General features: G+C 42.0%; 1 protein-coding gene across 2 annotated transcripts in view; it reads right to left on the bottom strand.

The window, feature by feature from the left end:
* The window catches only part of PITPNM2 (phosphatidylinositol transfer protein, membrane-associated 2), a 66,987-nt gene extending 52,238 nt beyond the window's left edge, over positions 1-14,749 (bottom strand). For both annotated transcript variants that reach the window (XM_009880267.1, XM_009880268.1), the window contains exon 1: positions 14,576-14,749. In XM_009880267.1, coding sequence (XP_009878569.1) covers positions 14,576-14,653 — 78 coding nt within the window. In that variant the 5' untranslated portion in view covers positions 14,654-14,749. The remainder of the gene's footprint in view (positions 1-14,575) is intronic.
* Positions 14,750-15,250: the final 501 nt, after the last annotated feature.

Below are 15,250 nucleotides of genomic sequence, written 5' to 3'. Positions count from 1 at the left end.
CTGTAACTGACAAATCTAAATAACTGACAGTCTAAATAGTCATTTTTTCCTGCTACAAAACAGTTTTTTACAGTTTATATCTAACATTCAGCTAGCAGTTCATTAAAACACACATCCTCTTCAAACAAATTACTGTCTTTCAGTTCTTATATAAGCACTGACCAAGTCCTGTACAAATATTTATGACAGTAACATTAAATAATCTTGATGACCCAAAAATCTGGTTAATTCAAAGGTCTCGGAAAAGGCAGTAACCCAGCAGGCATAGCGAATGTGTCAGACAGAATAATAGTGTAGCATCTGCTCTGAACAGTTGATACAAATTATGGAGATCTAGAGTTTTATTATATGGCATAAGCACGTGGAAATCATAAGCAGAGGAAATACGTGTCCTCTCTGTGCCAAGTTATCACATGTAGAATTGCACATCGGGTAGACTTAAAACTCCATTCTAGATTGCACGGCTACCAGCAATTCCAAGGCAAATCTGCAAGTCCTCATTCGGGACCAAAACATATTTAGTAGTTCTTAAATTTCAAAAGAAATCCACAGCAGCAAGTGGACTCAGTACCTTGTTCCCAGATTTACAAATGCTTGCATTGCATTGCAAATCCAAAACACTGAAGACATCTTTTTGTTTTAATAGCCATGGTTGATACGAAAAAGGATAAAAATATCCTCTAGTCTTTCTTTCTCAGAGTGCGATTTCATACTCTTCCTTTCAGAGCTATGTCTGAGATACACCTTATGCCTCGTCTTCCTCTTATAGTTCTCCACCTCTTGATACTCTCCAGAGGGTCTGGGCTTCAAACTAACACTAACGTTCTCTGCTTGTCTTTCCCCCATTTAGGTAGCTTTGATGAAATATCTCTGCATGAAGATGACTTGCCCGGTTCTCATTCTACAGCTAGAATCCTGGTGAACCTGCAAGATCAGCCAAATTTGCTTTACATGAATACTTCCATAAGGAGCTTTTCCACATGACCTGGTCACGCTAACACTCAGCTTCTCAAACAGCTATCTGATTGCCGGAGATGTGGCAGCTGGCATGGTGTTATGGTCCCAACACTCGGTGAGGGAAGGAGGAAGGGAAAAACCCAAATTAACTGAGACTCTTTGCATAAGTCAGTTCACGTCCCACTTCTGATTTCTGGTTATTTTATTAATTTCTATGCACCCGCAGAAGACTACGAGCCCTATTCTGAGAGCAGTGCATGCTTCCTCCTTCAGCCTCTCCAGATGATCAACTCCAGCCCACAGCCTCTTTCACCCAGTTGCAAGCCTTAAGCAATTTTTGGCCCTACACATTCCTCCTTGTCATTATCCACACAAGATATGACAACGGACAGCAAGAACATTTTCTTGATGAATGTGAAGTAAGAGCTGCACCTCTGCATGACAAAAAATAAAATCAGAGCTGCAAAGTTTGTATCCCAAACTATTTTTGGAGTCAGTCTAATTCATACTCAGAAGACAACAGAAGATTTCGCTGGGAAGGATAGTGCAGTCAAAGAACTCCACAAAGCTGCTTCCCAGCCCTGCATGCTCTCACACACACCAGTCAGCTCGCCAAGAAGGCAACAAGGCACAGCAAGGTCAGGAAGGACCGAACAAGTCAAGTTAGATGGTGAACAGTATAAATACTAACCAGTCATAAAGACAAAAAGAAGATACATTTCTCAGACAATAAAAATAAAGACATCAGCCACACGCACTTGAGAGACCAGGATGATACTCTGCGCCTAAGTGGTACTGTGAAAGTACACCACTTATGGAAGTGAAGAGCAATTTGCTTTCCAGCCATATAGCCTCTTCATGTCTATTGTGACTCAGCTACAGCATGGAGAGGGCTTGTCACAAGGAAGTGGTCTGTAAACAACAATTAAAAAATAACCATCGATTAGGAAAGCATTTGACTTCAAAAGTGTCTGGCAAGCCCTTTCCAAAGAGAACGTCTGCTGGGAGTGACAGATGCGCAGCATTTTAGGGTCAGTCTTGAAGGTTTTGGCCTCACAGACCCATGCCCCTGTGAGAAGCAGAGACTATATTTAGCAGATTACCCGTGTTATTACTACTTGCTACTAACGGAGAACAGTATCCTTCCTCTATATAAATATCTGAGGAATGGTCCCCAACAAAATCAGAGTAGCTAACCGCCTTTATATGCAAGTTACCTAAGCTGTAATCACAGTAAACTGTCTTATATTGTATTACAACAGGAAATCCAGTCATCCCTTTAGAAGTCCCTCTCTTCTGCTGATGACACTCCACGTTCTGCACAGTCCCATCAATAGCTTTCCAGGACAGATGGTGACACAGATCCCTTCTAGCTAAAGTAATAGCATTAAATTACTCATAACAGGGAACCCAGAGAAGCAGATGCACCACGATTAGCAAGAATGCCAGTTACTTAAAGGCTTCTATTAAAATAAATCTCTTGGCACAGCAGCATAGCATGGGACACAGCGCATGACCTCACCATAACAATCACAGATGAATAATTCCCATGAATGTCATCTAAACATTGGGCTAGCCTAACCCCATTTATCATCCGCCCTTCACAACAGGAGACAAACGGCCGTAAACAAAGCCTTCCACTAGCAAAGACAGGTTGATCAGTTCTCAGATCTTCCATCCCCTTCCCCACTCAGAAGTGTGCATCGCTGTCAGCTAACGACATGGAGCATATCTTGCAAAGCTGTAGTCCGTCGAACTTCTCCTGGCACAGCTGAGCGGGACCAAGTGATTAAATGCAACTTGTACGTTTTTCTAGTGGGGCACGGCTCAGTAAAGGTATGATGGTTGATGGCAACGGAAACCCCCACAACTGGAGGAGTCTCACTGCAGCTGGAGGAACAGCATTCACAGAACAAGAATGCATAATGCCGGATAAAACAACTAAGATACACCTTATCGTATCAGCTGTAGAAATCTAGAAGTCAGGCTGTGGAAATTAAACTTGCCTGGCAGCGTTTTGCTTTTGGCGAATTAGAAGAAAAAAACCAACGCTACCAACCAATGCAGTATTGCTCAGAAAATTACCAAGACAATTATTATCCTAAACCGACAGAGTCCTCCTCCTTGCGCTTCAGCCCCGGAGTGAAGCACAGGCTGCTCAGGTGTATACACACGGAATCTCTGCAAAGCCTCCGGCAGCACTGCAAACGGCTCAGAGGTTTAGTTTCTCCTAAAGTTTTTTTTATTGTAACTTACTACTTTGAGCACTGCAACGGTACTGCAGAGAACAGTAAAGACAGGGTAGGTAGCATGGTGATAATAGGCGATGCAGGTGCTGTTCTAGCATTTAAAAATAGATTATAGCTATAATCTTACCTTGTTTACCACTGATTATTGTTTACAGTACAACCCCTCAGTCTAAATAAGTTAGATAGCGATTACAAAAGGCTGACATGCTTTAGCTTCACGATGAAGTTTCTTGGTGCGTTACAGCAATGTATTTACACAGCATCAGTGGCCTACTTTGATGACCCGTGAGAGTTTTGATTTGAGATTATTCGAATTATGAAGACTGACAGCACGATGCTTGGTAGACCTATTGTCCATGAATAATGAAGACATAAATCATTGTCTGGAAACAATAACTAGAAGATTTTTTGCTTTTTTTCCTCCAGCTCCCATTTGGCAACAGGATATTTTGATAGTCCAGACAAATTCTTCTGGGAGAATCTATTAAAATAACACTGAAGTCTTGGGTTTGGGGTTTTTTTTATCCCATTTAGACACAGATAGGGATACAAGAAGTTTACAGCTGGTTGATGGTTTCCGTTAACAATGACAGCAAACAAAGGCATCTGTGTAACCACTGAACAAGAACATGACAGCAATATCCCCGGAGGATCCTGCTAACATACTTGCTCATACTGTTGTGGCAAGGGAGGCTGGAAAACATTCTCTATGGCCAATTACCAATTTTTTTATTGTTTTGGATGCTGAGGCTACCAAAAATGCCAATTAAGTCCCCAGAAACAGACCTGTCCTTTGGGAACCAGAGAAAGCTGAAATTGCCTCCCACAATCCACCAGACAACAAAACGCCTGAAGCTGCTTAGGACGGATAGTTTTTAAGACCTGGTTTCACTAATCAGAGCTTTTATTTTTTTTCTGTTCTGTTTTAGAAAGGAAGTACAAAGGCTCCTAAGACATAAAGGATGGAGTAACAAAATTTAAGCCAGGAGAGGAATAAACTACTCATTTTCAGTCTCTTCCATATGTTAAGGGAAAATATTCCCAACTGTCTCCAGCTGGACATTATTTAGGCTGACGGAGATATCACTCTTCTAATTTTCCAAAGTGTTGCCTTCTTCCCATCACCAACCGCCTTCCTCGATGTGCTCCAGGCAGCTGCCTACCAGCCATCACCATCTCCTGCCTGCAGGCACTCTGCAAGAGCAGAGGCTGCATGGACGAAGACAGTACCAGTTAAGACTACGACTGGTGCGTTGCACATGACAGCCTTTTACAGAAACGCTGGGAGAGGTTGTAAGTAAAGCAGCCTGTTAGCCTCAGCTGCGGATTGGGCTTATTGTGGTGATACTAGTATTCAAACACCACAAACAAACCAACATGACAACAGATGCACAGTTTCAGCCATAGCTGCTGCAAGCCAGAATTAAACAGCACCTAAACCCAGAAAGCCAATGACAGAGACACTGGAAAATACCAAAAGGTCCCCAAACTAATGCATGGTTTATTCTTAACAGATTTTTCCAGCATAGGATTTGGTACATGGGCAACATGTACAGGGATGATGTACACATACATAGGTGTATCCGTTCTCTCTTCAGCTGTCTCTTGCTGCAGTATGACTCAGCTCTGTGTTCCGTTAACCACTCCTTTTGAGCATTTGAACTGACATCTAATTCATTACGAGCAATCTGCTTTCACCACCGACAACCTTCTGCCTGCTGATACAGATATGTGATAGACCAGGCACCATTCATGGACAGTATTTACTGCAGGTAACCAAAAACTGGGGCTTTGACTATAAAAACTGAACGTTGGTTTACCCTGGAAGTACAGTAGAGTCATACTTTCCAAGCTGGTTTTTGTTGTTGGTTGTTTTTTTTTTTTCTTTTCAAAATGCGTCAAAGACCTGAAACACTCAATTAAAAAGGTATCACCATAATCAGAGCAATACCTGAGCAAAAAGCTTTTTCTCCAGTGTGAGAGAAGGGTGCAGAGGAGATGGTACTATTCCATTCCAAGCCAAGCTTGAAGCCAAGAAGGAGAACTTCTGATCAGATCAAACCCAACATAATTTTATTAGCACATAACATGTTCTAAGAGCAAGCAGGAAGTTACATGAATTAAATTAAAAATAAAAAAATCACCCTTACTGTTATTAATGTATTAGAGTGCAGAAGTAGAACAGCACGCACAACTTCTTGCTGTCTAAGGCTTTTGTGCCACAGGCAGAATAGCAGTCCTCTCACATTAAAGATGACAGGATCAACAAGACAGCACCATTTTGAAGAGAGAGGAAGTAACCTGAAGACACAGAGCTGCATCTACTACCCAGATCCTTCCCACCCCATTTCAGCATCCTAACCATGATGCGGCAGTCGTCTTCATTGAGTAGGGACCTTTACCAAAATACAGCAAAACAGTCCTCAAACAGGGAAGCTTCTCTACTCCTGTTTTGCAGGAGTTCAGTGTACTCTTCCCGGTTATATTGCAAAGACAATATTAAAGGTGGGCAGGAGCTGGGAATGCTGTCCCCCCAGGGACGTGTTTTAATAGTAGTTTTGAGCCTCCACTTTGTAAAATACAAATCAGAAACAATCCACGTCAAGTCAGACTGACAGTCTTTAAACAACAACATTGCTGGAGGACAGCAAAGGACTTGTGAGTTCTGGTCTTGTTACTCAAAGGCAAGGCTTACTGTATCTCATCTTGCGCAGCTAAGTTGGCACTACCTTAATGGGAAATGAAGTTCAACTGCAATAGGATTTCCCATTCTCTCCACTAACACTACTCCCACCCGTTCAGAAGTTGTGGACATCACAGCACCATGTTTTTGTTTCTATCACGTGCACCCCATTATGAATGCAGGCAACTTTAGCTGCAACATCTGTTTCCATGGCAATGGGACTGCATCAGCAATCTACTGGGTTTAGTTTAGGCCATCTTCACTCAGGCTTCAGTGCTGCACACAAATCATTACTGTTAACAGCAAACCAAGTGATGTCACTAGTAACCATGGTGCCCACAGCTGAGGTTTCCGTGTGCCCTTTGCGTTCTAACATGTATCCTTCATGCATGACAATTATTTTAATCCAATTAGTGCTGTTAAAAAAAAAATAATACATGAAGGGCCAGTGTCAATACTTATTTAGCAAAGGAAGGTTAGTTTGAGTCAACAAGATAACAATCAGAACATGAGGCTTTACAATAGCACTTTGACTTGGAGCCTCATCGCTCTGCGCACACAGGAATGACCTGAAACCCAGGGGAGAGGGGAAAGAAATCTGTTCCTCATCAATGGCTTTATTAGTAAAGGCAAACGAGCAGCTGTTTTAAACATCCTCCTTCTAGGTTTGATCAATGGCTGGGCAACATGCAGAGCTTCATTCCATCTCAGCAACACCCCTTCCCCCAAACACCGCTGCTTTACCAGCTGAACACAAAACCTGGTCTTAAGTGTTCCTACCATCCAGTTGAAAACAAACAAAAGGAATCCTAAAATAAGAGACGGTGTTGTAAAGTGTGTGTGTGAGGAGAGAAATCAGAAGACTCCCCATCCTGGTAGAAACCTAGTCATAACGCCATGAAAAGACTGCCACTTTCCAGGCTGCTGTACCAGATGTCCAAAGAGGACAGCTCTATCAATACGGAGACATTTCACAGAGACCCAAGACTTTATTGACCATCAGCACAGTCTCCTCCAGACCCAGAACCACCTTCACATCCCTCCCCAGCACTGGGTTTGGAAGCGATAGATCCTCCTGGCAGATCAGACACCCCAGCAGTGACTTGGTCTCAGCAGGTTTTTGCTAAGCAGGAACGGGGCTGTCCTACACACTCTGCAGCTGGGGGTTATGCTCAGAGACATCAGGACAACCAAATACCTTTTGCCCTTCCTCCACAAGACAGTCTGGTTTCACTGGGGATATTAAGCACACTAGCTTATTAGGGAGACGATTTTGAGAGTAACCATAAAGTACTTAGCATCTGTCTTCCCAACCTAGCACTGCACAGCTGCAGTTTCCAGGAGGGTTCCCCTCTGGGCTCTTCCCAGCTCTGCTGGAAGCTACCATCTGATCACATCCCTGCCTGCAGCAGGGATATTATGGGGCTCTTCCCTCAAGTTTACCAAGCAAGAATTGGGACTGTCACACAGGAATTGCTGCCCTTTTGTCCCGTGTTTCAGTCACCGTGGAATGCTGCCTCCAAGGAGATATGAAGCACACAAGGAGAAAGAAGATGTTACCCATGAAGGGCCTTTCTGTCAGAGAGAAGCACATGTAGAGCTGCTTTCTGACGGGAGGTACGTCAGTGTCCAGCAGATCCTGGGTCCGTTCCTGCCACCCCTTCACTATCCTGAGAGATGTTTGAGGTGGGGGTCACAGCCCTTTGCAGCTGCAAGAACCTCCTCCCTCTGGGCTTCCAGCCCCAAATCCTGCAAGGCTGGCAGCCAGCAGAAGCAGAGCAAAGCTGAGCATGCAGAAGGCCCTGAAGAAGGGACCATTCTCACCCAAGCAAGCACAGGTTACCTGCGCCGCATCTGCAGCACCATCGTTCTTGACTGCTTGTCTTGTAAGGTAAAACACAATTCTTTAAAAAAAAAAAAAAAAAAACCCTACAAGTTAAAGGCAGGACACGTTGTCAGCAGCAGATTCTCGCAAGACAGAGCAGAACTATGCACAGCATCAATTTGTACAAATGTGGTATGCACTGCATTATTTAGAATCAGGTCTCAGATATTAATGAAGCTGTTTGTACAAACCCAAGATATTTTGGGGACAATCAATTGTGCGGGACTATAAATAATTTACAGCATTAAGAGAACCGTTCTCATGGCCACTCATTAGTCATTTTGCCTTACAAAGACGCCCCGTCACGCTCCTACGGAGCCAGGGCTGGATGTGCCAGAGGCACATGAATTAGGAATCATTTTATTATGGAGATATCTCAAACTTGTTTACCCCACATGCTCCATCTTTCAAAACGTCTACTACACTTCCAGCTCAGTATTTCATCTCACCTCGAGTATTCCCTTCCTTATCTTTAAATGGATTTTTCATGGTATTAACTACTCCACAGACACTGTCTGTGAGAATTACTGTCCCTAGTTTAAAGGGAGGTAAAGCAAGTTGCCCGTTATTATACTGTGAGTCAGAGACAAAATTTCAACTCTGAGTTTTGGACCAATTCTGACCCTCTGACTACATCCCTTAGATTTTAAGAACTCAATGCAACTATTCACTAACAACAGGCTTGAAATACTGGAGGACTGGCTTAAAGAAATCCCCACAGTTTTCCTAACACTTAATTCATTACTTGCCTTCAGGTATTTGAAAAAGTGAGAACCTAATCCGGGTCAACAGTCAATATTTTGTCCAGACATCAGAAATTTTCTTTCATAAGAATAAAAAATAAAGAAGGAAAAAGGATTTTTGACAGCCACAAGCTCAGCAGGATTGCCAGTGCCGCATCCTCTATTAAAACAAGTACAAATCTGAAGTTTAAAATAATTTGTGTTATAACCTTATTTCAGGTTCTTTTTTTTTTTTTTTTTTTTTTTAGAGAAAGAGAGCACGTGTGTACTGTCAAAGCAACCTAGTTCACTACTCTAAAATCACCCATCTTTTCACCAGGTATGGAACAACAGCCAGCTTAAGAACTGTTCCAGGACAATGACTACAAAACAAGAAAAAAGTAAATGCTGAAAAGATGTTTACTACTTCTGTATGATTTCCCAAAATGATAACCCATACGGGTATTGCTGTCACCTGTGCAAATTAGACCGCAGGTCTGGTAGCACCAAACGTACCTGTACCGCCCTTATTCTCAAAGCTAAGGATCTGCCAGTGTCTTACCCCCCTCTTTTGGAAGGATGCAAGCCCTCAGGATCACAAAGGAAAGGTTATGAAAACCAGAGGAAGAAAGAGAACACAGAAGGCACAGGTTTTTAATGCTGTAGCATAGAAATTGGTGGAAGAGCTTCAAACCAGGCTTTTGCTTTTAGACTTGCGAATCTTCCAGGGTCTCTGGAGCTGTCAGCAGTGTCACCTGCTTTTAAAATTAAAGCATATATGTCTATCTGTCCAGATGGCCAAGGCATCTGCAAACGCAACAAAAATAATCAACCATCCTGTTCTTCAGTGTCCAGAGATGAAGGGTCAGTTTGTTTTCCCCCACTCAATCAATCTTTCACCATCTGCTGAGCCTGCTGGCAATTGCCAAGTGTAGCTAACAGTTTAAGGGACACGACTTTTGCACCCAGGTATCAGGACACAGCCTCAAGAATTACCACCACCAAGCACATTTTTTAAGTCTATTCTCAAAGATGCTACCTGAGAGCTACACCCAAATGAAGGAGAAAACAGGACAGTGCAGGGGTCTAGAGACTTAGATGACAGACAAATCATGATCCTTCAGAAAGAAGGGAAGCAACTTGGGGTACTCCATCAGCAGTCACGACAGGCGAGTACAGCACACTGCAAATGCTTGGAAACATGCTGTGATTTTTCAGGGAAGGCAATAAATGCAAAGCCCTGAGGGACTGTGGAAGAGAGACTCATGTTAAAAGATGAGAAGAGCCCTCGATTCCCAGGATCCTGCCCGAGTTCAGCAGACAGCGCTGAGCAGATGAGTTGTCTTTAACACATTGCCTCAAACAGGGTCCAGAGTCCTTCCCCAGTCGTGGACCCTCGAAGTGCTGAATAACAAAGTATTAACATTATTAGCTTATAAGGATGACGCAGCATCTTAAAATAAGTCCCATCGTCAAAAGGCAATCACTAGGTCCAGAAGAATAGTTTTAAAGTACACTATCTTTGGAGGAAAGTCACAAGTACTCAGAGAAAACTGCATGGAGAAAACGAGCACCGGACTTATTTACAGCAGAGAAAGCAAGCTATGCACACCGATATAAAAATAAGATTTAATAACAAGAGGAATTTTCTCTTCTAATGTAAAGGTCAGAAGGGCAATGGTCTCTCAGAATCTCATGGCATATGGAATCACAGTAATGAATGGTATTAAGATGATAAATGGACTGACCTTTGGCTAATAACATACTGATCTTTCTGACAAACGTATTCCGATCTTGGAATACAAGCTTTTATGAGATACAGACTTAACATTAAAGTGTGTGTTATTTCTGGGGTGAGGGGGAGGCATACAGAAAGGCAGGTTCCCTAAACTCACAAGAAAAGGAAGCAGGTATTACAGGACAGGATAGCTGTTGAGACACAAACATGCAGGACACTTAGAAGAGGAAGAATTAAGAGACCTTTTAATAAGGTCTATCTAATGTATAAAACAGAATGGTTCTATCCTTTGTGCCCGACAGGCTTCAAAGTCCTCGCAGAGACAGAAATACTGCTCTTGTCTTTGATGTGATGTGCAGAATCTCGAGAAGACATCCAGGACAGAGTCACCATTTCTGCAGGAAGAAAGAAATCCCTACAGATTCTTACAGTCATCCCCTCCACAAACAGTTTGCGCTTCACGAAACTCATTTCAGCACCCATCTCTAGTTACTTTCTGCTTATGTTAGGATCGGAGCCTGCAGAACAAACCGCAGCTCTCCTGGTCCTATGCGCAACTCAAGGTCGAGTTTATCTAGAGATCTCTCACCCCTGGAAGCAGGACAGGCTTTCAAATGTGCATACAGATTTTAGGGAAAAGCTACACTATGGAATTATTGTCTAGAAAAGAGGTACAAAGAATGATTTCACCGTTTTGAAATATTTTGCCTGGTTTATACACTAGAATAAAAAGAGGTCACAGTAGGAAGGAAGGTCACTGGTTCCAAGCTCAGATATAAAAATTATTCTGTTTTAATGGATAGCAAAAGAGAGAAAAACTCAGCAATGATGCAAAAAAACCCTTGTGTATATGGAAAGACAAAGACCCAACTGCTCTGCGGCTAATGCAGCAAGGGCTCCCAACCTGAAGATGTTGACAACACTGTGAGAGGTTTCCCATGAAAATATGGATATGGATAGTCTAAAATTTAATAGAGAAAAACAATTCAGTTCAGATCTGCTAGGCTTCCAAGCAAGTCAAGGGTACATTAAGCCCTTCGCTGTAATGTAAAATTAACTTATTTATGGAAGAATTTAAGTGCTACTTAAAGTACTGAAACCACTGTCACTGCAGATAATATTTCAGAAGCTATGAGAAAGCAACACTTAAAAGACTCATTGCTCCCCTCCCCCCATTGTCAAATTAAAAAAAATATAAAAATTAAAAAGCAAAGCAGCAGGCCACTCGCCTCAGTTTTCACAGCTTTACACACCGGCCTGGAGAACTCTAAGTGTAAGAGGAATTATAGAGCAATACGGGCACGCACACGATTTATCGCATGTCTCATCTGCCTAGTGGCACAGAGAACCAACAGAGGTGCTGGATTATATACCGCACAATTTTAATTCTCCCATCCAGTAAATACAGTAAATATGAGTACAGCCTGTCCCAGTTTAATGGGAGGATCCTTTGCTACTTGGGTGTGATGCTGCTTATATCAAATCTGGTGGGAAATTTGTTAAGACTTCTAAGAAGAAGGAAGGACTGTTCTCTCATGAAAAGACCTTCCACTGCAAATCAAAAACCTCCATGAAAACATCTTTGAAAAGTGACCACAGTAGTACAGCTTGAGTCTGAACATCCCTGCCCACATGGCTTTGAGGCAGTACTTCCATAGAAAGGGTTCCCAGAGCAACTGCATGGGCCAGTTGCTTCATCCCTCAGGTGAGAAGGTCCTTTTGGAAAACTTTCATTTAGAGGATGCTGAAATCTAGGAAAATTATTTGATTGCTCTTAAAAGAGCAATCTTACACCAACTGGTTTGGAGTTTAATGGGGATCTTCACTCATGAGCTTGAAGTTAAATGAGTGATCAACCCAAGTACATGCTTAAGGCCCTCTAAAACCCTTGAGGAATAATTGTGACATTTCCTTTTTTACACTGCTGGAAAACTGCTTCTTACGGGACCAGGCTGACTAGTGTCTCCAGCAATAACGACACCATACTGTACACAACAAACGTCTTTGAAATGAACCTTTCACTTTTAAGAATCGCTCCTCTCCCCGGGAACTACTTTAAATCACTCTGTTCTACGTTTCAACCAAAGATTTCTAAGAAATGCCTCTACACTGCTGTTTTATACAGATATTTCAACTTGTTCCCCTAAGGGGGTTCGGCATAGAGAACCTGCTTCTCCTGTGGCCTCCTTACACGTTTCAGAGGAAAAATAAAAAGACGGATGTGAAGCACTTTCTCATTCTCTGGAAAGGACGGAAGTCATGCTCCCCACTGCACTCTCCCCAGCGCCTGTCTCAAAGACAAAACCTCCACTTTTAAATCAAACTGAAGAAAAAGAACATTTGATATAATGGCATAGGAAAAGCTCCCATTGAAGTCGGCAGGAATCTTTCCACCAATTTCAGGAAGAGTTGAAGGAGATCGCTACCAAACACTAAGAAACAGAATATAAACTCCACATTCTACCCTAGGTGGGGTTTCTGGTTTTGTTTTGTTTTATTTTCAAATTTGAGCTGAGACTAGTATTTTCAATAAAAAGCACAGCTAACTTTTCCTTTTGTAATACTTGTGCACATAACGCAGTAAAGTCACTTGCTTGTAACACACGTCTCTAAGCTCACCCAAATCTTGGGCTACACGCAGTGTTTCCAGCTTAGTCCTCTGCTCCAGGTAAGTGGAAGGAGATCAGAGACCTGACGTGACACCAGCTATTGCACCTGATCTAAAGGGAAACCTTACTTTGCTGCATATCAATGTACTAGAAAATCAGATGAGGTCTGAAGCAGGGCTGGTGGGCAATTCGGAGGTGTAGTTTTTCGAGTAGTTTACTGGGCCAGTGAGCTTCTTGCATGAAACCCAAATGGCTTATCATGGTCAAAATCACTGCCAAGTGAAAAAAAAAGTGGAATCCAGTGTTCTGCATTAATGAAATAAAAATAAGTATTTTAACTTCTGAAAGCAAACAGCAAATTCAGCCCCTTGACCAAGTCCTCCACATCTTGCAGGGGGTCCCCACAGATGCTCCCCAGTTAACGACTCATCCTCCGTTAAAGCAGGTGGGCTCCTCCTTAATCAGACCTGCATGCCCTGCTGCTTGCTGACAAGTTCTGCATAGTTAATACACTGCTTCTATCAACCAGCTCTTTAATCTGAAGAGCTGAGCCAAACCTGGAAGAAAAAGTTGTAACAAAATAATTACAACAATATTCAAAGCAGCTACAGTGTCAGGAAAAGATACACAAAAATGAAGCCACCTAAGAAAAATGTTTACTCATTTATGCTAACATTTAGGTTAAACACACAAAGATGATACATGCTTTATATTTGTGTCAGGAAAAGGAATTTGACTGTTATTACTGGAAAACACACACCATACTCTGTTTTAACAGTCAAGTTCAAGTGCACAAGTCCTTAAAGGAACACAGTTGGATGGTCAGGGGAGAAATGGGGGAGTTGTACTTTTGCTTTGGTTTTGGGAGTTAGTTTGTTTCCTTAATTCATTTTAGGTTTTAAGCCAAAGCAGATTTTTCTAGCATCACTTCATCCTGCCACAGAAAACAGAGTTCTACTGCAAGCTCAATATTAGACGTGTGTTTTGCTGGATAAGCAAAATTAAATTTTATTTAAAGTGTGGGACAATGAAATAACACTTCAGATTCATTTCCTTTTAAACGCGCTCCTGGTTGGATTTCAAACACTGGGAGAATATGGGCACAGAGGATTTGAGTTACAAAAGCTCAACATTTTAATTAACTGCTTTATTGAAGACAGGGAATTTGAACAAAAATTCCCATCAGTATTCAGAAGCCTATTCAAAATAATCTAAGTTTTATGCCTAAACTGATTACTATCGGTTTCATAGTGGTACATAAGCAAAGAAATATTACATCTAGATTTTTCCCCCCATTAAATTCAAAGTTATTCCTTTGGTTTACCCTCTCTAAATTTATACCAGACTGTTTCTTCCCAACAAAAGACCTTCAGTTTGCAGATGGAACTGGCATGACCAGTAACCACAGCCCAACTGGGAAGCAGTGGCTGCTTAAGCCCTACAGTTTGATTGCTTCCAGTTAGGTAGCCACACACTTAGTGCTTTTTCCATAGGAATAGCCTATGCATGAGCCGTTACTTCCCCAGGTAGGTCAAACAGAAGTTCTCTAATTTAAGGACAAGATGAAGCAAGTCATAAACTGACGTTTGTATTACTTTCCCCCCCTGCTTCTTTATAAGCACTCAGCAAAACTCAAAATTTAAAACATCTAATTCCACAGCAACACTCCACTCTTCCACATGAAGCCCTATGTTAGTCTGCACTCATCTGTACAAGCTGAAACGTTACTGACCTGTATCATGTACAGCTGCGCAATTCGATATTCTTCCACACTCATTGGAAGAGGAATACGATATTCCTTTATGAGCATTTTGAATACAAAAATCTTTTGTCCGCTCACAAACACAATCCAGAAGCTTTTAGTAAAGGCTCCTTAAATAATGGCAAGCAAATGCATTGAGGATCCCTGAAACAGAGAGAGAGAGAAAGAAAAAAAAACCAGAGAGAAGCAGTTATTTTCCATTCTTATTGCAGAACATCCTATTAGGAAAAAAAAAAACAACAAAAAACCAACAAACCAACAGGCAAACATTAATTTTTGTAATAGCTATAAGCTTAATAGCAGAGAGAAGAATCCCTGGAGTGCTACCAGACCCTTGGTATGAAATTGAACAGAATCTTTTAGGAGAATTTTGATTTGCTTCAGGGGATACCATCAAAGCTATTACCCTCCTGACCTTTGCCACCGTATCAATCAGACTTTCATATGCAATAGCATCTCCATGGAAGAGGTGTGACAAAAGCTCAAAATGAATAGGCAGACCTTTCGTTGCCAGACAATAAAGTATCTCTCCAATGTCAGCAACACACCAGAGATGCATCCCCTCAAAGGTATCAGGTTTTATCCTCTCGTATTCATTCATCAGCAAGAAAAGGCAAAAATTAGACTTCCTCAGCCCTCAGTAAG

The sequence above is a fragment of the Charadrius vociferus genome, unplaced genomic scaffold (genome assembly GCF_000708025.1).
Source record: "Charadrius vociferus isolate BGI_N301 unplaced genomic scaffold, ASM70802v2 scaffold332, whole genome shotgun sequence".
NCBI lineage: Eukaryota > Metazoa > Chordata > Aves > Charadriiformes > Charadriidae > Charadrius > Charadrius vociferus.
The sequence above is the reverse complement of the archived record's forward strand: the minus strand, read 5'-3'. Positions and strand labels throughout refer to the sequence as shown.